This window comes from Bombina bombina, chromosome 6, assembly GCF_027579735.1.
Source record: "Bombina bombina isolate aBomBom1 chromosome 6, aBomBom1.pri, whole genome shotgun sequence".
Lineage (NCBI taxonomy): Eukaryota > Metazoa > Chordata > Amphibia > Anura > Bombinatoridae > Bombina > Bombina bombina.
The window spans coordinates 959,013,994-959,041,491 of record NC_069504.1 but is presented as its reverse complement, the minus strand read 5'-3'; the positions used below and the strand labels follow the sequence as shown (position 1 = coordinate 959,041,491).

The following is a 27,498-nucleotide window of genomic DNA, read 5'->3' as shown; positions in this document are numbered from 1 at the left end:
GCATAAATATGATTTTACATGTTTTCAAAGGATCCAATGCACCTATATGTATATACACATATAAATACATAAATACATCTGTATGCACCATAACAAATACATTGATAAACCAGGATTTTCATAAAAAACAAAAGTCAAATTTATTGACGTATCAGGGAATTATTTCCCCTTTATCAGAACAACAATAACACATACAAACAATGCTTAAATACTATGCAAGCATAAAATTATACCTCCCCTTCCTGCGTAAGAAACAGCCCAAAGCATACATCATATCCGTTATTGTAAAGTTAACATTGTGACACCGGAAGAATATCAAGTACTTCTGGGTGATTTACATTGTGGCAAAATTAAATAAACCATAAGGCATTATCGCCTATACTTGCTGTGTGCTTAAATTAAACTATTAGGTATAAATGAGAACCATCTAGATTGCGTGTATCTTTCCAGACCATATTAGTCACTCTTGCAGTCATAACCTCCGACCGCGAAGTGTTTCTGTGGACTTCCGTTAAGGTGTCAAGCGGATATTGCGCCACTTCCAGTTTCGGAATATACTGGAACCCCATCGTGATAACTCACTGTCCGGATGAAACCCTACACAGTAAGGACACAATCTCTTGTACTGTGCCATTCCCTTACCGTAATTCATTAATATGACACCCTTTATGTTAAAATGTAAACCGGAATAGTATGGCGAACATAGACAAAAACTTAAATAACTAAAAAAGTGTTGTGCCAAACTGTGAGTAAAAATACAGACATACAAGATTATATGCAAACAACACATAAAAAATGGGTTAAAGATGGAAAAAAGAAAATCCATACAGTGGATTGACAACTATCCCAATTCACACCCATATTTGCATTAGAGTTGCAAATTGCTACAAGGCTCCTAGCCACAACACTACTTTATGCATTTTACAATAATACAACGCTATGTACACATCAGCACTGTGGGTGCTCATGACAACCTTACATCCAAGCCATTATTGGTTCCCTCAGCCACTTGGATTTAACTGGAGTATGATGTGTATTTTTGGGGGAGGAAAAAAGCAATACAACCAGGTCTAGGGGGTGTACAAGTGTACATGCAGTCTAAAAAATAACCTGCAGGCACACATGTATTTACCTCTTACAAAGATCTGAGGCCATCATCCAGTCTAAAGACTGAAGGTAGCCCAATCTAGTCCCTATCCATGACCACGCTAGTTCCATCCCAATCTAATATCACATCCACAGTGCTCCTTATGTTAAAGAGCCAAAATTGGGCGAGCATGCATTGCAAAATCATATAGGGTTGTTTTCATAACTGGTAATAATACATCACATTGTCTATTTGATTCACATTGTTATATAAATATGAATATCTTGTAAGACACATATAAGTACACCTACAATTAATTAAAATGCATATTATGCAACATTTGAGACAAGGTCTTAGAAGACCAAACTGGTAAATATAATTAAAAATAGTATTGTCTCACCTGAGATAACTCATTCAAGCATTTTGCTTCAGGTGCAGTTTCATCCTTTAGCTGTGGAAAATATTTTTGCTTCATAAAGGTGAAGTCATTTTTTTCAGTAGCTGGTGGAAGATATGTTTGATAGCATTGTGCTTGTGGATCAGATGGAACCATCCTTACTTCCATGTATTTTAGGGTTCCGTCTGTGTTTAAATAAAGGGTTGGCTTAAACTGATCAATATACTGGCTGGAATGTGGTCTCTTTATAAAACAACACCCTTGAATGTCGTTATATTCTTTTTTAAGGCATTTTACTATTAATATGGTGAATGTAAGAAGTGAAACTAAGCTAATAGCTACTAGTGAAACAATAAGATACAAAGTCACGTCTGATGCAGGACTGGAATTTGTAAGAAATTCACTTTCTTTGGGAATTTCTTGAACAATATTGTCCACTATATATACCTGGATGGTAAATGTTGTTGTCAAAGATGGAGTTCCATGGTCACTGATTGAAATAACAAGCCGCTGCTCAATATTATCTGTCTCTTGAATTTCTCTATTAGTTCTGATTTCTCCAGTGTATTCTGATATTCTAAATAAAGTGGGATTGGAAGCATCTATAAGGTTGTACAGGAGCCAAGCATTGTAACCAGAATCTAAATCCAAAGCTGATATTTTTGTAAGTAAATATCCTATAGATGCTGATATTGGAATTTTCTCTTGAACTTCATGTTCTTTTAAATGGTCGGGGTAAATTACAGTAGGGTAATTATCATTTGTATCCAAGACAAATATAAATACAGAAGCATTTGAGGATAACTGTGGAACTCCTGAATCCTGTACTTTAACAGTAATTTGCAAAAGTTGCATTTGCTCATAATCAAATGAACGCTGGGAATAAATATTGCCATTATTTGTGTTAATGTACACAAAAGATGATGCTGAAGAACCATCTATTTTGCTTTCAATTATTGAGTAAACCATGTCTGAATTAATTCCGTCATCTAAATCAGAAGCAGACACCGTACATAATAAAGCACCTGGCTCATTATTTTCTTTTATTAATGCACTATAAGTGGTTTGCAAAAATGTTGGACAATTGTCATTAATGTCTGAAACATTTAGGATGATTGTTGCCTGTGTTTTTAAAGGTGGAGAGCCCATATCAGAAGCAATAAATGTAATAATATATTGAGAATTTTTTTCTCTATCTAAATACCCATCAGTCAATAAAGAATAACGATTATTGAAAGGCTTAAACTTAAATGGAATGCTTGGAGACAATTGTAATTGGACTTCTCCATTTTTACCAGCATCTTTATCTTTTACACTGAGAAATCCAACAACTGTTCCTAATGCTGCATTCTCTGGTATTTCATTAATCATTGAACTAATAGTGATTTCAGGAGGGTTATCATTTACATCTTCTATTTCCACCTGAATAAGACAATGTCTTTCCAATTTAGGTAACCCTTTATCATATGCCTTGATAGATAATTCATAAAAATTACGTTTTTCAAAATCAATAATGTCATTGATGTAAATTTCTCCTGTCTCTGCATTTAAACCAAAAATCTCTTTTGCAGACACTAATGTGTGATCATTAAATGAATATTCAATTTCACCATTTAGACCCTCATCTAAATCTGTAGCATTCAGTCTTGCAATAACTGTTTTCAAAGGAATATTTTCCTGTAAATTGATCTTATAAATTGCCTGATCGAATACTGGTGCATTGTCATTAATGTCTACAACCAAAACTGTTATCTTACATGATCCTGACCTTCTGGGTTCTCCACCATCAAAAGCAGTGAGGATAAGTTGATGTGCATTTGTTTCTTCCCTGTCTAAAACCTTTTCTAAAACCAGTTGGGGAATAAGAGTTCCATCCTTGCGATGCTTTATAGACAATGAAAAATATATGTTTGAATTTAATGTATACTGATTAACACCGTGTATGCCTACATCTGGATCATGTGCAATTTCTAGAGGAAATTGTGCACCAGGAATTTCCAACAATTCAGTAATTTTTATAATGTGCTCAAATGTAGAAAAGGTTGGAGAGTTATCATTTATGTCCAAAATTTCAATTTCCAGACTAAACAATTCTAGTGGATTTTCAAGCACTGCTTCTGTATGTAGTAAACAGCTTAGAATGGATTCACACAGGCTTTCTCTATCAATCCTTTCTTTCACAGAGAGTATACCATTGTCCTGTTTTACCATAAAATATCTACTGCTTCTTTCAGATACCAAATGCAGTCTGCGTTTAGATAGATCTGCAATTTTTAATCCAAGATCCTTGGCTATATTACCCACAAATGAACCAGGCTCTGACTCCTCAACAATAGAATACCGAAGCTGCCCAGTAACCCAGCCCCAGCTACAAATAAGAAGCAAATATACTACTTGCCATTTCCAAGCCTTTGAGATGCTTCTTAAGTCCATATCTTAAATTCTTCTTTTGAGATATTATGATGTTTATGTCCTTTACAATCCCATTGGTTTGTAGTTTAGATTTTAATCCTTTAAGCAGGTAAAAAATTGTGTTCAATGCAATTAAAATACCCACTAGGTTTTTTTATTTGAGCTGCTGCTATTCTTTTCTGTGCTTGTGTTAAGATGGGAGGGAGACTTAGTGAGCCAGAAGGAGGAGAATAGAGGGATGACAACATTAACAGATCTACTTGTATAGCTACAAAAACTGATTGGATGTCAAGTCTGCCCTCTTCTGGCCACTTATGTTAACTTCATTTCAGTAAACTGTATATAAATATCAAAAATAATTTAAACACAGATAATGCCAAAACAATATTATTAAACATAAATAAGCTATGAACAATACAGTATGTTTTTAATAAAAAAGCATTTACATATATTGTTCTGTAAGTGCAATCTATTTAATAACCTATATTATTTATAATATATATTTTACTGTGCTAGAAGTAGATTTTTTGCGTGAGTTGGGTAGCGTTCGCATTACAAGTTGAAAGTAAACTGTTTTCGCTCAAGCGCTAACCCGACGAGCGTAAAAAGGCAAACTTAGAACATCATGTGAATGATAACCTATTCCCCCATAGACGTCAATGGAGCAAAAAAAGTGGGAAAAAACTAAAAACCCTACTTGCACGCAAACACGATCGCATATTCTCAAGTGTGCTAACCTGACATGAAAATATGAATATTTCACATTCCAATGTTCTTCACATAGCAGAACATTTTCTATTTAATAATAAATACATATTCCTGCATATATCTGGTGCAGTACATACCTATACCTATATATATATATAGAGGATTATATATATATATATATATATATATAGATATATAGATATATATATATATAGGAATATCTATTTATAAATACACATATAAATATATCTATCTATCTATCTATCTATATATATATATATATTTACATACATATACATATTTAGACTATCTCTATATGCTATGTTGTCTGCCCTTTTTTCTAACACATGAGACCTCTTTGAGCCCTTATAACTTTTTTGTGCAATACTTATTTTAATATTTTTTATTAGATAGTGTTATTATGAGTGTAACTGTACTTTTAAATGTAATTTTGATGAGTTTTGTGAAACGTGTTTGACTCGCGTAACCGTTAACCAGAGCTATGAGGTCATGGTAATCATTCTAGCATAAAACAAGATTGTGCTCACTTGTTCGCATTTACTTTGAAATTGCAATAACTGTGGAATTTAACTTGTGCAAATGGTTGTGAAAACCCGATATCGCTCATGCACAAATAATAGCACTCCACTCGTAATCTAGCCCTATATGTTTGAAATGAATTGTTTGAATTAAAATATCTAAGTAAACTTTAGAGAAAACACATTTTTGCAGTTTTTAATAATTTGGTACAGATGAAATCATTCTGATCTAAGCTTTGTTTAGTAGGCATACTATTTATGTTGTTTTTAAAATGTATGTAAGCAATTCTACATATACAGTAGGTTGAACACTGCTTTAATAGGAAAATAATAAAGAATACAAGATGGATGCATTCCTTATAGTATACATAAGGTAATGCCGAATATGAAAGTATTTAGTCTAGAGTAGCCACATTAGTAGAAAAAAGTAGAATATTATTTTACATGGCAATACATTACTACTGAACTAGCATTTAACAGTAAAACAACAAACAGCCAAAATAATAATAATAATCATTTTAAATGTATCATTTGCCACAGACCACAATGGGGTTTTGTACTATCAATTGACAAAAAAATTAAATCTACATGATATAGTAATAAAACATAGTAATCATTATGTTATAGTACAATGATATAACATTTATGTACTGTACATAAATTTTGAAACACCAAATACTGCATGTTGTCCACATACAAGCAATAAATAAAACCATCTCACTAGCTTCAGTTCATGCGCCCAGCTTGTATCAAAGGAATTTTAAATTTAATTTACCAGATTCTTCAACTGTGGAGTATTAGGAGGCTTTGAGAAAACAAAATTATATGTTTCTGTGTCTTGGGAGAAACAGGTTTGAAAACATTGTCTGTGGGACACTGGGGGAGCCAACATCACTTCCATGTAGGTTAAGTAAGTTTTATCTGTGTTCAGGTAAAGAGTTGGTTGGTACTATTCTGAATAGGATTTAAAATGTTGTGTGCTTAGAAAACAACACCTATTGTCATTGTCATAATGTTCTTGTTTGAGATATTTACCAAATAAAATGACTGTAATAATTGAAACTAAGCAGATGGCCACTAAAGAGGTTATTAAATATAAAGTCAAGTCAGATGTTTGTTTCATATTTATAAGGTAATAATTATATTTAGAAATGTATTGAACTATATTCTCTACTATATTAATAAGCATTGTAACTGGTTCTCCATGGTCTTAGATCATAGTGACTATCAGTTGTTCTTAACTATATGTGTCTTGCATGCTTTCAATGGTTCAGATTTCTCATGTGTATACAGACACTGCAAAAATAGAGGAATCAGTATCTTTAGCAAGTCTGTAAAACAGCCAAGTATACTGGCAAGATTCAAAATCTACTGCAGGCACCTTAGTGACTAAGGGCCCCATGTATTAAAAGGTGGGTGGACAGCTTCTCAACTTGGGAAGCTGTCCGCCCACCTTCGCTATATACGGGCAGCAGATCTGTTGATCTGCTGGCCCGTATGTATCATTACACACTACGATGAGTGTGTAATGTTCGCCCCTTCATTCGTGCAACCAATCTCACAAGTGAAGGAACTGTCAATCACAGAGAGCGAGTGAGCTCTCTGCGATTTCTATTCGCCACCTTTGAGGTGGCGAGGAGTGTAAGAGGCAGCAGTCTAATGACCACTGCATCTTACATTGCGGGAAACAGGCTTGCATATTCGAACCTTCCCAGCAAAGGCTTTGGAGCAGCTCTTGCTGCTTCGTACATGGAGCCCTTAATATCCTATAGATGCAGAGTTAGATATTTTATCTTCTGCCAAGTTTTCCAAAAGGATCTGGATATTGTACACTGAAAAAGTTATCATTTATACCTAACACAAATATTTTTACAGAAACATTGGAAAATAATAAAGATGTTCATAGTAAAATGCCTACTATGAATATATATTACTAATATGACTCTTAACTAAAGTGTAAATTATTTTTGAGTTGACTCCCATATCTGTATCAAATGTAGAAACTGAATACAATAACCCACCAGGCTCATTATTTTCTTTTACATATGCAAAGTAATGAGGTTGCATAAATATTGAAGGATTGTCATTTCTGATATATTAAGAATTAGTGTAGTCATTATATTAGTCATGTAGTTATATTATATAACAAGTGTGAGAGAAAAAGTAACGGCGCTAAAAAAGCTAAAAATACCACTTAAAGCTGACAGATAAATGTATAATAACCAGGGACTTCAAATAGAATAATTACGTATTTAATATACCATAAAAGATGACAAGACATAAAATTAAAAGGGACGTCTCCCAAGAAATTGCATAATAAAATAATACAGCATAAAATTATTTCAGCATAAATGTATAGATAATCCTGAATTAAAACTGGATTTCAGTAAAACAATGGATATTATATATATAAGTTCATTCCTTAGGACCTTGCCGTTTGCGAGATACAGTGTCTATATCTAAAGTTAGATGTCAGATATACAAATAATCTTGATTGCTGTTCTATGTAATATTTCCACAATAGAAAATCTTTACTTCATCTGTGTTTTAGAAAGTTAGAAACGTCTATATCTTATCTTAAATACTTGACGACAACTTTATTAGTGGCCGGTCTCTGTCAGGCAACTCCGTGTGTGCTCCACGAGAATCCGGCATCTGACGTCACGGTTTCCACCTCGAGGGCTCGCCTCTATTCAGCCAATTGGAACCTCCGTGGGTCCCTGTCTGTCAATCTGTTGTTGTCCGGTCCTAGTAATTTGGTTATAGTTGGAGGTTGCTCTTAGTGTTATGCACGCAACCTCTTTTTCAGGTATCCGTCAGGGGATAGAAAATGATGAAGTAACAACCCGGGTTGATAATTCTTCTGTATGAAGGTAGTTGATCCTTAGATTGTGGTATGTGGTACTGGTTTTCTACGCGTTTCACTCCTTTCAGAGATTTATCAAGAATGACTAGCCCACATTATCCTCCTCCTTTTAAAGGTGTCTCTGTGTTCTTATTGGTCAAGGTTTTGTTTGATTAAAAAGATTGAGTTCTTCTGACACCTAACTCTTTGTTCTTTCTTATATCATTAGTGGAAGATTCACTGTATCTTTTAGGTCCTTTTCTCAAAAGAAAGATTGACATTTCTTATTATCCATCCGTTTATAGTAACAAATCATATTTAACAGTATCCTTCAACCGCTATGTGATAATATACAATTATATATTTAGTACCAACAAAGATATATTCTTTTATAATATACATCTAATTCAGATTTTAAACCTCTAGGGTTCAGAGTATCATATTTGAAGATTAATTCAGCCTCCTTGATTAGCAGCTTTTTTTCAATGTTTCCCCCTCTCCAATGTTTTTTTTTAGTCTTAATTCCCCAGTATGTTAGGTCCTTTGTTCTCCCTTTGTGAACTGTTTTGAAATGTTTATACAAATAAGTGTCCTCCAACCCTTTCTCTATGCTCCTTAGGTGTTCCCTAATTCTGTCCCTTATTGCTCTTTTAGTTTCTCCGATATAAAACAAATTACATGTGCATTTTAGAACATATATGGCACAGGTATGTGTACACCTAATTAGTTCCTTTATTTGAAAAATGTCTTGAGAATTATTAAACTTAATTTCTTTAGTTTTTTTACTGTGGCCACAAGCCTTGCAAGAATAACAAGGAAAAAAGCCCACTGGTTTTGTACCAAATAGATTTTTTTGAATTGTCAGCTTTTTGTTACTTTTTTGTCTTTTGAGCTCACTTGGTGCTAATATCGATTTTAAGTTTGTAGCTTTTTCAAAGATAAAGGTAGGATTGCTTGGAATTTTTTCTCCTAAGATGTTATCCTCTTTTAGGATGTGCCAGTGCCTTTTAACAATTCTCTTTACCAGGTTGTAATCTACATTATACTCTGTAATGAAGGGTACTTTAATCTGTTCATCATTAGTATCTTTAGTTTTCATTTTATATGTCAACAAGGTCTCCCTCTCAGTGTTTGTGGCCCTTTGTATGGCTTTTCTCGTGTGTTCTTTATCATAGCCTCTAGAATTAAATCTTTCTTCTAGAATCTCAACCTGTTGTTCAAAGTCAATTAGTCTTGAGCAGTTTTTCCTAATTCTTAGGCACTGTCCAACAGGGATATTCTCTTTCCAAGTATTCAGATGGCAGCTTTCAGCATGAATATATGTGTTACAGTCTACCTTTTCGAAGTGTGTTTTAGTTTCAATAATATTATTAATGGTCATTATCTCTAAATCCAAAAATGTTATAGCAGTTTTACTGTAATTGTGAGTAAAGGTTAGGCCATAGGTGTTGTTATTCATTTCTTCAAGGAGAGTTAGAAGTCCCAATTCCGAACCTTTCCATACAAGCAGAAGGTCATCTATATACCTTTTATAGAGTACAAGGTTTGCACCGTAGCCACCTTCACCAAAAAATTTGGTCTCCCAAGCTCCCATAAAGAAATTAGCGTAGCTAGGTGCAAACCTTGTACCCATGGCTGTACCCTCCGTTTGTATATAGAAAGTATCATTAAAAGAAAAATAATTATTTTCTAGAATAAATTTTATAATTTTTAATATAAAGTTTTTTTGTATTTCCTTCATGTCACTATCCTGTGTTAAAAAAGTGTCTATTGCTTTAATGCCCTTAGTGTGGTTAATAACGGTATATAGTGACGTCACGTCACAGGTCACAAGGAACATGTCATCTTCCCATTTTAGAGAGTTTAATATATTTAAAACTTGTGTGGAATCTCTAAGGTATGAGTCTAATTTCTGGACATATTTCTGAAGGTAACCATCTATATATTTAGACAAATTGGCTGATAGGGAATCAATCCCTGAAATTATGGGCCTCCCCGGTGGGTTATTTAAACATTTGTGGATTTTCGGGAGGAAATAAAAAATGGGGATTCTTGGATGTTTTGGGGTTAAAAACTGAAATTCTTTTTCTTTGAGTACCTGCAATTTTTTACCTTCTAATAAGATTTTATCTAGTGACTGTGTAAACTTTGTCGTTGGATCATAATCTAGTTTTCTGTAGGTTTTTTTATCATTAAGTAATCTGTGTGCTTCTTTTAGATAGTTTTGTGTGTCCATAAGGACAATCCCTCCGCCCTTATCAGCTGATTTAATGGTCAGCTCAGTGTTACTTTTCAGATTGTCCAGTATAGTTTTCTCTTTTTTAGTCATATTATACTTTCTTAATTTTGGTGGGTTGCACTTTTTTAGATCACTTAAAACCATTTTTTCAAATGTGTCCAAATAATTGATTTTGGTTTTAAATCAGAGTGTATGAACTTTTCTGTGTTTACAGGTTTGACAGTGAGTTCTTTTTCAACAGGATTTTTCAGATAGAATCTTTTGAGGGTTAAATTCCTTACAAATTTTTTTACATTAATATAGGTATTGAATTTGTTAAGCCTAGTTGTAGGGGCATAAGACAAGCCAAGACCAAGAACTTTTTCTTCCTCTGTTGTTAGTTGAATACTGCTTAAATTAAAAATGCCCTGCTGACCTTTAGCTATCTCAGCCTTTTTGCTTCGTTTGAGCACTCCCCTTCCTCTCTTTCCTCTAAACTTCTTTTTTTCTTTTGGTTTAGTTCTTTTTCTGTCCTGATCGGGAACATTTGGTTGCCCTCCTTTAGAGGGCTCTTCTCTAAAAAAAGGGAACTAGTGTTAGTATTATGGTCTTCTCTACCTTCAGTTTCTCTAAAAGCATCAAAGCGATTATAAGTGGGGGTCCTCCATTGTTCATAGTGATTATTACTGTCCTCACTAAAGTTATCAGCTCTATTGGGCCTTCTTGGATATTGCCATTCTTTTTCCCTATTATAAGGAACTCTTTGATGGTAGTTAGTGTTATAATTATTATATGACCTTGGTTCCCAGTTTTGATAATTTCTGTTCCCATATCTTGGATACCATGATCTTTCATTATAACCATTGTGACTATAGTGACGATTAGTGCCAAATTCGTTCTGTCGATTATGTCCCTGTGTTTTATTGTGTGAATATTCATTTCTATACTGTTGATTATTTCTATAATCATGAGTGTCAGGGTTCATATGATTAACTTTTCTAGTTCTTTTTTCATATGTATTCTCATTCCTGGTACTCTTATCTGTAATCTCCATTACATCTTCATTAATTATATCTTGTTGTATAAGATTATCTTTAGTGTCTCTTTCCATTTTACCCCATTTTGTTCTTAAAAGGTCTTTGTTTAGATTATCTAATTTACCAATTATTACCTTTTGTCTTTCTTTATATTCATTCTCATTTTTTTCTATCTGTGAGTTTTTCTTTAATTTCTAAGATACTTTTCTCAATTTCTACTAGAGTCCCTTTTCGTGATCTTTCTAGTATGTCTATAAAAGTGTTTGAAGCCTTTGTGAGTGCATCCTTCCATTCTAATTGTAAATCCTCTTTTAGAGGGAAAGTGCAGTTTTTCTTAATTTGTAAACCCCTTGGAATGATCCCTTTTTGTGTATATCTATTTAAAAAAACTAATTCCATTTTCTGCTTAAGTTCTTTAGTTAGTGCATGTTCCAAACTTTGCATAAGATCTGAGGTTTTATCAGGTGAAATTGTGTCAATGTGTGGGATATTATCGTCTTTCATATCCAAGAAAATTTTGTCCCTAAAGTCAAATATATCATCCATGCTTTCACTAGCTGCTACTAACAAAGAAGGAAAAGTGAAAATCGTGTGAGATAGTGGGTGATGATAGTGCGCTTAGTGTAGGGTATTAAACACCTTAACTTAATAGCAGATCCTTCAGGCTACTACAGTGAAAGTTTAACAAGTGTGAGAGAAAAAGTAAGGGCGCTAAAAAAGCTAAAAATACCACTTAAAGCTGACAGATAAATGTATAATAACCAGGGACTTCAAATAGAATAATTACGTATTTAATATACCATAAAAGATGACAAGACATAAAATTAAAAGGGACGTCTCCCAAGAAATTGCATAATAAAATAATACAGCATAAAATTATTTCTGCATAAATGTATAGATAATCCTGAATTAAAACTGGATTTCAGTAAAACTATGGATATTATATATATTATATTAGAGGAAAGAGAGGAAGGGGAGTGCTCAAACGAAGCAAAAAGGCTGGGATAGCTAAAGGTCAGCAGGGAATTTTTAATTTAAGCAGTATTCAACTAACAACAGAGGAAGAAAAAGTTCTTGGTCTTGGCTTGTCTTATGCCCCTACAACTAGGCTTAACAAATTCAATACCTATATTAATGTAAAAAAATTCGTAAGGAAAAGTTCATACACTCTGATTTAAAACCAAAATCATACTTTAATCCCATACATTCTAAAGGTAATTATTTGGACACATTTGAAAAAATGGTTTTAAGTGATCTAAAAAAGTGCAACCCACCAAAATTAAGAAAGTATAATATGACTAAAAAAGAGAAAACTATACTGGACAATCTGAAAAGTAACACTGAGCTGACCATTAAATCAGCTGATAAGGGCGGAGGGATTGTCCTTATGGACACACAAAACTATCTAAAAGAAGCACACAGATTACTTAATGATAAAAAAACCTACAGAAAACTAGATTATGATCCAACAACAAAGTTTACACAGTCACTAGATAAAATCTTATTAGAAGGTAAAAAATTGCAGGTACTCAAAGAAAAAGAATTTCAGTTTTTAACCCCAAAACATCCAAGAATCCCCATTTTTTATTTCCTCCCAAAAATCCACAAATGTTTAAATAACCCACCGGGGAGGCCCATAATTTCAGGGATTGATTCCCTATCAGCCAATTTGTCTAAATATATAGATGGTTACCTTCAGAAATATGTCCAGAAATTAGACTCATACCTTAGAGATTCCACACAAGTTTTAAATATATTAAACTCTCTAAAATGGGAAGATGACATGTTCCTTGTGACCTGTGACGTGACGTCACTATATACCGTTATTAACCACACTAAGGACATTAAAGCAATAGACACTTTTTTAACACAGGATAGTGACATGAAGGAAATACAAAAAAACTTTATATTAAAAATTATAAAAATTTATTCTAGAAAATAATTATTTTTCTTTTAATGATACTTTCTATATACAAGCGGAGGGTACAGCCATGGGTACAAGGTTTGCACCTAGCTACGCTAATTTATTTATGGGAGCTTGGGAGACCAAATTTTTTGGCGAAGGTGGCTACGGTGCAAACCTTGTACTCTATAAAAGGTATATAGATGACCTTCTGCTTGTATGGAAAGGATCGGAATTGGGACTTCTAACTCTCCTTGAAGAAATGAATAACAACACCTATGGCCTAACCTTTACTCACAATTACAGTAAAACTGCTATAACATTTTTGGATTTAGAGATAATGACCATTAATAATATTATTGAAACTAAAACACACTTCAAAAAGGTAGACTGTAACACATATATTCATGCTGAAAGCTGCCATCTGAATACTTGGAAAGAGAATATCCCTGTTGGAGAGTGCCTAAGAATTAGGAAAAACTGCTCAAGACTAATTGACTTTGAACAACAGGTTGAGATTCTAGAAGAAAGATTTAATTCTAGAGGCTATGATAAAGAACACACAAGAAAAGCCATACAAAGGGCCACAAACACTGAGAGGGAGACCTTGTTGACATATAAAATGAAAACTAAAGATACTAATGATGAACAGATTAAAGTACCCTTCATTACAGAGTATAATGTAGATTACAACCTGGTAAAGAGAATTGTTAAAAGGCACTGGCACATCCTAAAAGAGGATAAAATCTTAGGAGAAAAAAATCCAAGCAATCCTACCTTTATCTTTAAAAAAGCTACAAACTTAAAATCGATATTAGCACCAAGTGAGCTCAAAAGACAAAAAAGTAACAAAAAGCTGACAATACAAAAAAATCTATTTGGTACAAAACCAGTGGGCTTTTTTCCTTGTTATTCTTGCAAGGCTTGTGGCCACAGTAAAAAAACTAAAGAAATTAAGTTTAATAATTCTCAAGACATTTTTCAAATAAAGGAACTAATTAGGTGTACACATACCTGTGCCATATATGTTCTAAAATGCACGTGTAATTGGTTTTATATTGGAGAAACTAAAAGAGCAATAAGGGACAAACGGCTAGATTTGGAGTTTTGTCGGTAACGACCCGAAAGACTAACGCCGGCTTTTTTCTGGCCGCACCATAAAAACAACTCTGGTATTGAGAGTCCACATAAAGGCTGCGTTAGGCTCCAAAAAAGGAGCGTAGAGCATTTTTAACGCAGCTTCAACTCTCGATACCAGAGTTGCTTACGCAAGCGGCCAGCCTCAAAAACGTGCTCGTGCACGATTCTCCCATAGGATACAATGGGGCTGTTTGAGCTGAAAAAAACCTAACACCTGCAAAAAAGCCGCGTTCAGCTCTTAACGCAGCCCCATTGTTTGCTATGCGGTAACCCTTCCTACGTCTGCACCTAACACTCTAACATGTACCCCGAGTCTAAACACCCCTAACCTTACACTTATTAACCCCTAATCTGCCGCCCCTGCTATCGCTGACACCTGCATTTTATTTTTAACCCCTAATCTGCCGCTCCGTAAACCGCCGCTACTTACATTATACTTATGTACCCCTAATCTGCTGCCCCTAACACCGCCGACCCCTATATTATATTTATTAACCCCTAATCTGCCACCCACAATGTTGCCTACACTTATTAACCCCTAATCTGCCGAGCGGACCGCACCGCTACTATAATAAAGTTATTAACCCCTAATCCGCCTCACTAACCCTATAATAAATAGTATTAACCCCTAATCTGCCCTCCCTAACATCGCCGACACCTAACTTCAATTATTAACCCCTAATCTGACGACCGGAGCTCACCGCTATTCTAATAAATGTATTAACCCCTAAAGCTAAGTCTAACCCTAACACTAACACCCCCCTAAGTTAAATATAATTTAAATCTAACGAAATAAATTAACTCTTATTAAATAAATTATTTCTATTTAAAGCTAAATACTTACCTGTAAAATAAATCCTAATATAGCTACAATATAAATTATAATTATATTATAGCTATTTTAGGATTAATATTTATTTTACAGGTAACTTTGCATTTATTTTAACCAGGTACAATAGCTATTAAATAGTTAAGAACTATTTAATAGCTAAAATAGTTAAAATAATTACAAAATTACCTGTAAAATAAATCCTATCCTAAGTTACAATTAAACCTAACACTACACTATCAATAAATTAATCAAATAAACTACCTACAATTACCTACAATTAACCTAACACTACACTATCAATAAATTAATTAAATACAATTCCTACAAATAAATACAATTAAATAAACTAGCTAAAGTACAAAAAATAAAAAAAACTAAGTTACAAAAAATAAAAAAATATTTACAAACATAAGAAAAATATTACAACAATTTTAAACTAATTACACCTACTCTAAGCCCCCTAATAAAATAACAAAGCCCCCCAAAATAAAAAAATGCCCTACCCTATTCTAAATTACTAAAGTTCAAAGCTCTTTTACCTTACCAGCCCTGAACAGGGCCCTTTGCGGGGCATGCCCCAAGAAGTTCAGCTCTTTTGCCTGTAAAAAAAACATACAATACCCCCCCCCAACATTACAACCCACCACCCACATACCCCTAATCTAACCCAAACCCCCCTTAAATAAACCTAACACTAAGCCCCTGAAGATCATCCTACCTTGTCTTCACCTCACCAGGTATCACCGATCCGTCCTGGCTCCAAAATCTTCATCCAACCCAAGCGGGGGCTGGCGATCCATCATCCGGTGGCTGAAGAGGTCCAGAAGAGGCTCCAAAGTCTTCATCCTATCCGGGAAGAAGAGTAGATCCGGACCGGCAACCATCATCTTCCAAGCGGCATCTTCTATCTTCATCCGATGAGGACCGGCTCCATCCTGAAGACCTCCGACGCAGACCCATCTTCATCCGGCGATGTCCAACTGAAGAATGAAGGTTCCTTTAAGGGACGTCATCCAAGATGGCGTCCCTCGAATTCCGATTGGCTGATAGGATTCTATCAGCCAATCGGAATTAAGGTAGGAATATTCTGATTGGCTGATGGAATCAGCCAATCAGAATCAAGTTCAATCCGATTGGCTGATCCAATCAGCCAATCAGATTGAGCTCGCATTCTATTGGCTGTTCCGATCAGCCAATAGAATGCAAGCTCAATCTAATTGGCTGATTGGATCAGCCAATCGGATTGAACTTGATTCTGATTGGCTGATTCCATCAGCCAATCAGAATATTCCTACCTTAATTCCGATTGGCTGATAGAATCCTATCAGCCAATCGGAATTCGAGGGACGCCATCTTGGATGACATCCCTTAAAGGAACCTTCATTCTTCAGTTGGACGTCGCCGGATGAAGATGGGTCCGCGTCGGAGGTCTTCAGGATGGAGCCGGTCCTCATCGGATGAAGATAGAAGATGCCGCTTGGAAGATGATGGTTGCCGGTCCGGATCTACTCTTCTTCCCGGATAGGATGAAGACTTTGGAGCCTCTTCTGGACCTCTTCAGCCACCGGATGATGGATCGCCAGCCCCCGCTTGGGTTGGATGAAGATTTTGGAGCCAGGATGGATCGGTGATACCTGGTGAGGTGAAGACAAGGTAGGATGATCTTCAGGGGCTTAGTGTTAGGTTTATTTAAGGGGGGTTTGGGTTAGATTAGGGGTATGTGGGTGGTGGGTTGTAATGTTGGGGGGGGGGTATTGTATGTTTTTTTTACAGGCAAAAGAGCTGAACTTCTTGGGGCATGCCCCGCAAAGGGCCCTGTTCAGGGCTGGTAAGGTAAAAGAGCTTTAAACTTTAGTAATTTAGAATAGGGTAGGGCATTTTTTTATTTTGGGGGGCTTTGTTATTTTATTAGGGGGCTTAGAGTAGGTGTAATTAGTTTAAAATTGTTGTAATATTTTTCTTATGTTTGTAAATATTTTTTTATTTTTTGTAACTTAGTTTTTTTTTTATTTTTTGTACTTTAGCTAGTTTATTTAATTGTATTTATTTGTAGGAATTGTATTTAATTAATTTATTGATAGTGTAGTGTTAGGTTAATTGTAGGTAATTGTAGGTAGTTTATTTGATTAATTTATTGATAGTGTAGTGTTAGGTTTAATTGTAACTTAGGTTAGGATTTATTTTACAGGTAATTTTGTAATTATTTTAACTATTTTAGCTATTAAATAGTTCTTAACTATTTAATAGCTATTGTACCTGGTTAAAATAAATACAAAGTTACCTGTAAAATAAATATTAATCCTAAAATAGCTATAATATAATTATAATTTATATTGTAGCTATATTAGGATTTATTTTACAGGTAAGTATTTAGCTTTAAATAGGAATAATTTATTTAATAAGAGTTAATTTATTTCGTTAGATTTAAATTATATTTAACTTAGGGGGGTGTTAGTGTTAGGGTTAGACTTAGCTTTAGGGGTTAATACATTTATTAGAATAGCAGTGAGCTCCGGTCGTCAGATTAGGTGTTAATAATTGAAGTTAGGTGTCGGCGATGTTAGGGAGGGCAGATTAGGGGTTAATACTATTTATTATAGGGTTAGTGAGGCGGATTAGGGGTTAATAACTTTATTATAATAGCGGTGCGGTCCGCTCGGCAGATTAGGGGTTAATAAGTGTAGGCAGGTGGAGGCGACGTTGAGGGGGGCAGATTAGGGGTTAATAAATATAATATAGGGGTCGGCGGTGTTAGGGGCAGCAGATTAGGGGTACATAAGGATAACGTAGGTGGCGGCGCTTTGCGGTCGGCAGATTAGGGGTTAAAAAAATTATTCGAGTGTCGGCGATGTGGGGGGACCTCGGTTTATGGGTACATAGGTAGTTTATGGGTGTTAGTGTACTTTAGAGCACAGTAGTTAGGAGCTTTATAAACCGGCGTTAGCCCAGAAAGCTCTTAACTACTGAGTTTTTTCCTGCGGCTGGAGTTTTGTCGTTAGATGTCTAACGCTCACTTCAGAAACGACTCTAAATACCGGAGTTAGAAAGATCCCATTGAAAAGATTGGATACGCAATTTACGTAAGGGGATCTGCGGTATGGAAAAGTTGCGGATGAAAAGTGAGCGTTAGACCCTATTTTGAGTGACTCCAAATACCGGCGGTAGCCTAAAACCAGCGTTAGGAGCCTCTAATGCTGGTTTTCACGGCTAACGCCAAACTCCAAATCTAGGTCAGAATTAGGGAACACCTAAGGAGCATAGAGAAAGGGTTGGAGGACACTTATTTGTATAAACATTTCAAAACAGTTCACAAAGGGAGAACAAAGGACCTAACATACTGGGGAATTAAGACTAAAAAAAAACATTGGAGAGGGGGAAACATTGAAAAAAAGCTGCTAATCAAGGAGGCTGAATTAATCTTCAAATATGATACTCTGAACCCTAGAGGTTTAAATTCTGAATTAGATGTATCCCCCTTTATTTTAGACTAAAGTTATATTATAAAAGAATATATCTTTGCTGGTACCAAATATATAATTGTATATTATCACATAGCGGTTGAAGGATACTGTTAAATATGATTTGTTACTATAAACGGATGGATAATAAGAAATGTCAATCTTTCTTTTGAGAAAAGGACCTAAAAGTTACAGTGAATCTTCCACTAATGATATAAGAAAGAACAAAGAGTTAGGTGTCAGAAGAACTCAATCTTTTTAATCAAACAAAACCTTGACCAATAAGACAGCTTTAAAAGGAGGAGGATAATGTGGGCTAGTCATTCTTGATAAAGCTCTGAAAGGAGTGAAACGCGTAGAAAACCAGTACCACATACCACAATCTAAGGATCAACTACCTTCATAAAGAAGAATTATCAACCCGGGTTGTTACTTCATCATTTTCTATCCCCTGGCGGATACCTGAAAAAGAGGTTGCGTGCATAACACTAAGAGCAACCTCCAACTATAACCAAATTACTAAGAACCGGACCGCACAACAACAGATTGACAGACAGGGACCCATGGAGGTTCCAATTGGCTGAATAGAGGCGAGCCCTCAAGGTGGAAACCGTGACGTCAGACGCCGGATTCTCGTGGAGCACACACGGAGTTGCCTGACAGAGACCGGCCACTGGTAAAGTTGTCGTCAAGTATTTAAGATAAGATATAGACGTTTCTAACTTTCTAAAACACAGATGAAGTAAAGATTTTCTATTGTGGAAATATTACATAGAACAGCAATAAAGATTATTTGTATATCTGACATCTAACTCTAGATATAGACACTGTATCTCGCAAACGGCAAGGTCCTAAGGAATGAACTTTTATATATATAATATCCATCGTTTTACTGAAATCCAGTTTTAATTCAGGATTATCTATACATTTATGCTGAAATAATTTTATGCTGTATTATTTTATTATGCAATTTCTTGGGAGACGTCCCTTTTAATTTTATGTCTTGTCATCTTTTATGGTATATTAAATACGTAATTATTCTATTTGAAGTCCCTGGTTATTATACATTTATCTGTCAGCTTTAAGTGGTATTTTTAGCTTTTTTAGCGCCCTTACTTTTTCTCTCACACTTGTTAAACTTTCACTGTAGTAGCCTGAAGGATCTGCTATTAAGTTAAGGTGTTTAATACCCTACACTAAGCGCACTATCATCACCCACTATCTCACATAGTTATATTATATCTTATAGGCAGACCTTTTCTCTTTCCACAAATGTATTGTTACCAGAAAATAATGATTTTGAAAGGCTTAACTATAAATGGTGTTTTTGGTGAAAACTCTATATTTACTTCTCCATTTATACCAGAATTCTATGTTTTATAGTAAAGCAAACCAACTGAAGTTTCTAAAGCTGCATTTATGGCACAACTTTTGACATGGATGTAATAATGATTTCTAGGGCTTTGTCATTTACATCTTAAACTTTAATTTGAATAAGACATTGCCCTTCCTATTGAGGAACTACTTTGTCTTTTGCCATGATTAACAATTCATTAAATTGGATTCTTCAAAACCGACATATCCCTTAATAAAATGTCACTTGTTTGTGTATTTAAATAAAATACTTGTAGACTCTGAGGTATGGCCATCAGAAAAATATTCAATTTTACCATTAGAGCTTTGATCTAAATTTGTAGTATTAAATAATATAAAAACAGTGTTTAACTATGGGTTTGATAAAACATTGGTGCATTGTGATTAATGTTTAAAACTATCATAGTTATTAGTAAAGATCCAGATTTAGATTGTTTACCACCATTAATAGCAGTCAGAGTAAGTATATGCTCTTCTTTATCTTCTCTGTCAAGGATGTTTTCAATCATCAGCTCAGGCATGAAAGTAATATTAATTACATGTTTCATAACATTGCCCTTTATTACAAATATTCTAATGTTTTATTATTTTTTTGCCAGCTGTACTGGGTTAAACTATTCTTAATTTAGTTTTACATCTATAGACCACAAATGAGATTATACCTTCATAGTTAAAAATAGGTAATTAATCTTGAAATCAAAAATAGTCACTGCTTTTATTTTTCCTGATATAAAAGCAAAACATATATAGACCATTTCTCAGTAGATAGAAAGCAAATACAGCCACATGGATACAATGATGACCTTTATTATATCATGAGAGTAAAGGTCAGACTGATTTTACCTTGACTCTCACAACATAATAAAGGTATAAAACAACACTCAGGTGGCACTCAAACGTATGGCAACAGTGCCTTTATTAAACTGAGCAACGTTTCAGGAGCCCCAAAACGTTGCTCAGTTTAATAAAGGCACTGTTGCCATACTTTTGAGTGCCACCTGAGGGTTGTTTTATGTCATATATTTTAGGACCCTGGAAAGGGACGTCCTTCAGGTGTGCACCATTAACTTTCAGTACTGATGATACAAGACATTTGGTCAGTGAGTGCTGGTCCTGCTTTTTCTACATAATATAATAAAGGTAATCAGTTTGTCCCTGTGGCTGGACTTGCTTTCTTTATATGTGAATAAGGGATTGGCCTTCCCTTGTAGCCTACAAGTGTGGAGGTGCTGTCTCATCATCTTGTCTTTTGGATAATTTCTCAGTATACTAAAAGATTTAAAGAAGATTATATATCCCATTATACTATAATGAAACATTCTTATCAAATTTCAAATTTCCTTCACTGGGATATCGAATCTTAAAGACATGATTAAATAGATTTACAAAACCTTGAAGTTTTCTATTTAAAGCTCTAACACTTTTACATTCATTCACTATGTAACAGTGTCCAAAATCGTTCATGTGTCAATAACTGCAGTCACCTGATAAAAAAGGGCATATGGATGCAAAAGTCACAATATTTTTACTTAGAATCATGCTGTAGACATACACAAGGCACGATTAGACAAACAATCTTGCCCATGTCAAGAACAGGCAGTGATGTAAAATTGCATATTGTTCTGTATTTTTTCTCAAACACAAAATATAGAATATATATTGTATAAACAATATTCAGTTGCAAGCCAGATGGTGATGTATTTCACAAACTTGAAGAATTAACTTTCTCCATCATCTACATTCTAAAAAACAGTCAAATTTCTACCCGGAAAACAGTTTGTTTTCTAGTGTTCCTAAAGAACATATATTTGTGTATGTTTAAAATATCCTGTTACTTTATAATCCTTATTAAGACTAATACAAAACAAATATACATACATAAAAAAGAGTGCAATAGTAAATGACTCATTAATATGATTTAGCTATCTGCCTTACCATATTTTGTCTATAATAACATCACACCAGAGTGTAGTTTGATTATCAGCCAGCTGCAGACCAGCATTCAGGGTCTATAGTAAATATTTTAATCCAAATAGATAACATTCATCATAAATTACATAATAACAACATCCACTTTTGAGAACTATGGGGCCGAATTATCAAGCTCTGAATGGAGCTTAATGTGCCTGTTTCCGCACAAGCCTTCAGGCTTGCCGGAAACGCAGTTGTGAAGCAGCAGTCTTAAGACGGCTGCTCCATAACTGGTTTGCCTGCTCTGAGGCTGTGGACATCAATCCGCCCAATCCATTACGATCATGCTGATTGACACTCCCTGCTAGCAGCCGATTGGCAGTGAATCTGCAGGGGCGGCATTGCACAAGCAGTTCACCAGAAATGCTTGTGCAATGATAAATGCCGACAAGCAATGTCTGTCGGACATGATACGCTACAGCGTATCATGTCGGACAGACAATGATAAATCGCCCCCTTTGTGTAAATCAAGTACTCTTGTAATTTGACAATAAGGTCATTTTGTAATATGTTATGCCTGATAGAGGGCATTTGTCTCCATTATATGTATTAAAATAATATGTCATTTCTAAATAAAAATGACCCTAATAAAGAAGAAAACAGTAAAATATTTGAAATTATTCAAATATATTAATATACAGTCGATACTTTTTGTAAGAATATTAACAAACTTGATACAAACAAATTACATTTAGAACACCTACAACATAGAATCCCCATTATTATCATCAAAGTTATTACATATAACATTTTCCTCACTAATATTACTAAAAATAATTTGCCATTTTCTATTCTGCTATTGTATTGCCTGATGCAGATGAAATTACACTTTTTTTCCTGTAATGTTTTTTCATTATTAATTGCGATTGATTACATTTATAATTAAACTATAGTAAGTGGTAGGATACTAGTTCCTGGTCTATTTCGAACTTATATACACATTACACAATAGTTTATTAACTTGAGTGAATCATAAAGCTGTAAGAAACTTATTTATGTGTTTACAGCACCTTATCTCAAGGTCTAGATAACACATGCTGAAAATTCACTTTGCATACCGGTCTGGTTCTCGCTTTCTCACTTTTCAGCTTTGCAAAGACAGAAAGGATAGCAACAGATTAAAATAGGCACAATTAATAAAATAAATATAAATATATATATATACACACACATTAATACCAACAGGCAACAGATAAAGGCTGACCGTGTTAATTATGATATTTTTATTTATTTTTTAAATTTGAGAGATGCATTATCCCAGATTCAGTGCATAAAACATTTGGGACAAATAAATGTTCATTCGAAAATTATGAGATACTATTGCCATCTATAGAAGTAATAGCCTTCTCAGGATTTCCCCATTCACTCAAAATAAGTAAATTAATATGGTGGAAGAAGGTACTAATTTGGTATTAGTAACCATGGCTGTAGTGCAATTTAATGCAAATGTTTAAAAAAATGATTCAGTGTGTTAAAATTGTTGTTGTCATTAAGAGATATTGTGCTCTATGTACTAATCAGCAAATGCTGCTATGGAGTCCTTGCAGGGCAGGTTTCCTCATGCAAGCCTGATTTTTTACACAATGTAAGAAGCAGCGGTCATCTGACTGCTGCCTCCACCACTTCTAAGTTGTCACTGATAAATCACCCCAAAGACCAATCACAGTTGAGTAGGGGCACAGTGCTATACAAGCAAAGGCAATAGCACATATACGAGCAGCCATTGTGCCTGCTGCTCGCTCGCAGTCAAGCAGGTTCCCAATTCTCAAATATATACACTGCATTTAATAACCTAGAGGTGATTTCTGTAAGCAACATTTATATTTTAAGTATACTGCATTTACTTTTAAAAATATCATTGGAACATATGCAATTTTAACCTAAATAAAGTATAAATATAACAAGGTTTTTTTTTCCTAGGTCAATATCATAATATATGAGATGTCTAATGAACACAACGTTTTATATTAATAATAAATATAATAATCATGAAATTAAACCGAGAATTATACAGTCATCAATTTAGTGTACCATTTTTTATGTATCTATTTATTGTATTGTATATGTTATATAATTTATTATAAATTTAATATTTTTTAATATGTTTCATAAATTGAATAAGTTGGACCCAATATTGATATCATGGATGTTTCTTTCTGCAAACATTAACCAATTACATTTTAATGAAAAAAAATAATATGCTTCAAGAAATTAATAAAATGAACTACATACATTGCACCAAAAATAATAAAAACAAATGAACTAAATTATGTATTCTGTTATTTGGCTAGATTTATTGCAAGAAATAGCAAATAATTATGTTACTGCAATAAACAAAATGGAATGGAGAACACCAAGCTCTAGTAAAATAAAAATATAAAAGCTAAATAATATTCAACTCTAAACTGCAAGATAGACTATAGTCTTTGTCTTTTAAGACCATTAATATGTACTGTATATACTGTATGTGTGTGTTTATATATATATATATATATATATATATATATATATATATATATATATATATATATATATATATATATATATATATATATAATTTCTAAAGCACCCAATCAAAGCGTTCATAAATCTTTATTATAAGAAAAAGCTATAGTTCATACATTTGTTTTTATTTATTATGATTCTTTATTTGTGATGATTGTGATAAAGAAGTAAAAAACACAGAACAGATGGTCACTAAAAGTAAGAATAAATAAAAATAATAATATTATCACTGTCAATTTGTGTATATCGAAGAAAGTAGCAATTTGAGGAAAAAACTAAAATTAGTTTAGTTTACATTGAAGCAATGAAGTTCAGATTAAGTAACTGCTTTTCCATGGATAAAAAAAACAACAAATTCTAAGTGTTTGATTGAAAAGTAATAATAGTTTATATCTAACAAATGCATATTTGTAGTAAAACTGTAATTTCTAGTACATTTCTTTTACAATACCTGTCTACTTAGTTAATTAAAACAAACCAAATTACATAGTTTTACATTTTATAAAAGTAATCTCACCTCATTTACCAAAGTTGTACCAGATAAGTTGTCATTATCATTAACCACGTTTTGCAGCTGAGGAAAATTTAGAGGTTTCATGAAGGCAAAATCGTGTGTTTCTGTTGCTGGGGGGAAGCAAGTTTGATAACATTGTCCTTGTGGTTCTGGTGGAACCATTCTTACTTCCATATACTTTAATGTCCCATCTGTGTTTAAATAAAGCGTTGGTTTGTACTGTTCTGCTTGGTGCTTAGAATGTGGTCTGCCCAAAGAGCAGCATATGCCACTGTTACAACTATTTTCTCTTTTCAAACATTTTGCAAGTAAAATGATAAAAGTCACCAATGAAACTAAGCTGATGGCTACTAAAGAAACAATTAAATATAATGTTAAATCTGATGTTGGTTTGGAATTTGCAAGAAAATCATGAGATTTCGGAGTTTCTTTAAATATATTGTCCACTATATTTATTAAAATTGTAACTGTAGTTGACAGAGATGGTTCCCCATGATCACTAATCAAAATGACAAGTTGTTGCTCAATTGTATCTAAATCATCCAGACTTCTAAGGGTTCGGATTTCTCCTGTGTATGCAGAAACTCCAAACACAAAAGAATCAGTATCTTCAGCAAGCCTAAAAACTAACCAAGCATTGTGACCTGAATCCAAATCCACAGCAGATATTTTTGTGACCAAGTAGCCAACAGATGCTGATCTTGGAATCTTCTCTTGGGAAATATCATCACTTGAATACTGTGGATATAGTACTGTGGGTGCATTATCATTTTCATCCAAAACAAATATTATGACTGAAGCATTAGAAAACAGTTTTGGAGACCCAGCGTCTTCCACTCTCACTATTATCTGAAAAACCTGTATATGCTCATAGTCAAAGGCACGCTGAGCATAGATATTACCAGAGTTTGGATTAATGTAAACTAAAGAGAAAACTGAAGATCCATCAATCTGACTATCAACTATGGAGTAAACCAATTCTGTGTTGATTCCCTCATCCAAATCAAAAGCAGACACTGAGCACAATAAACTGCCGGGCTCATTGTTTTCTTTTATAAAAGCATTATAATGAGACTGAGAAAATATTGGAGGATTATCATTGATATCTGAAACATTAATAATGACACTATATTGTGTATGCAATGGTGGAGATCCCAAATCATTTGCTGTTAGTTGAATATTATACTGAGAAATCTTTTCCCTATCCAGAGATGCACTTATTACCAGTGAATAGTGATTTTTAAACAGTTTAACTTTAAATGGCAAATTTGGAGAAACCTCTATTTTTACTTCTCCATTTTTACCAGAATCTCTGTCTCTTACAGTAAAGAAACCAACAGCAGTTTCTATAGCTGCATTTTCGGGAATATTATTTGACATGGAAGTAAATATAATTTCAGGGGGGTTGTCATTTTCATCTTCTACTTCAACTTGAACTAGACAACTACCTTCTAATTTAGGAACTCCTTTGTCTTTTGCCCTAATTGATAACTCATAAAAATTACATTCTTCAAAATCCACAACTCCTTTAGTATAAATTTCACCAGTTAGTGAGTTTATATCAAATAGCTTTAATGCTGAATCAGAGGTATGGTCATCAAAAGAATATTCAATTTCTCCATTTGGTCCCTCGTCTATATCTGTAGCATTAAGGACTATTATAACTTGGTTTAAATTTGGGTTTTCTAGTAAACTGATTTTAAAAATTGGTTGATGAAATACTGGTGCATTGTCATTAATATCTAAAACTATAACAGTTATCATAGAAGACCCAGATTTGGGCTGTTCCCCACCATCAATAGCAGTCAGAGTAAGTATATGTTCTGTTTTTTCCTCTCTATCAAGAGCTTTTTCTAACACTAATTGAGGAATAAGAGTTCCATCCTTGCGATTTTTCACTGACAGTGAAAAGTATGGATTGGGGTTTAATCTATATTGACTAATTCCATTAATACCCACGTCCAAATCTTTTGCAATTTCTAGGGGAAACTGAGCACCAGAGCTTGTAAATACCTCTGTGATGTTTAAAATTCGATTAGTATTTGAGAAAAAGGGAGCATTGTCATTCACATCCAATACTTCAATTTCTACATTGAAAAGCTCCAAGGGATTTTCTGTGATCACTTGATAATTTAATATACAACGTAAGCTGGATCCACACAGGCTTTCTCTGTCAATTCTTTCATTTACAGTCAGATCTGCATTTGCTTTGTTTATAACAAAATGTCTCCTGCTTCCATCAGATCCAAAATGTAACCTGCGTTTAGAGATATCTCCCAGGTTTAAGCCTAGATCCTGAGCAAAATTTCCCACAACTGTCCCTGGTTCTGACTCTTCAATAATTGAATAATGAATCTGCCCAGAAGCCCAGCCCAAACTACAAAGAAAAAAAGGGAAAATTACTTGCCATTTCCAAGCCTTTGCAAAGCTCAGGATGTCCATATCTTAAATCCTTCTCTTGATGTATTAAAACATATATTTCCTTTTATAATCCCATAGTTTTTTGTTTTAAAAGCAATCCATTTAAATTGGTCAAAATCACATCCAAATCCTTGAAA

The 27,498-nt window shown here is 34.0% G+C and overlaps 1 protein-coding gene across 1 annotated transcript in view; it reads right to left on the bottom strand.

The window, feature by feature from the left end:
- LOC128664825 (uncharacterized) overlaps positions 1 to 27,382 on the bottom strand; it is a 43,739-nt gene extending 16,357 nt beyond the window's left edge. The window contains exons 1-7 of the mRNA XM_053719627.1: positions 24,944 to 27,382; positions 13,819 to 13,876; positions 11,681 to 11,806; positions 10,825 to 11,165; positions 8,886 to 9,324; positions 1,488 to 3,919; positions 1,140 to 1,224 (exon numbers count right to left, since the gene is read on the bottom strand). Coding sequence (XP_053575602.1) covers positions 1,140 to 1,224; positions 1,488 to 3,919; positions 8,886 to 9,324; positions 10,825 to 11,165; positions 11,681 to 11,806; positions 13,819 to 13,876; positions 24,944 to 27,382 — 5,920 coding nt within the window. The remainder of the gene's footprint in view (positions 1 to 1,139; positions 1,225 to 1,487; positions 3,920 to 8,885; positions 9,325 to 10,824; positions 11,166 to 11,680; positions 11,807 to 13,818; positions 13,877 to 24,943) is intronic.
- Between the last annotated feature and the right edge of the window lie 116 nt (positions 27,383 to 27,498).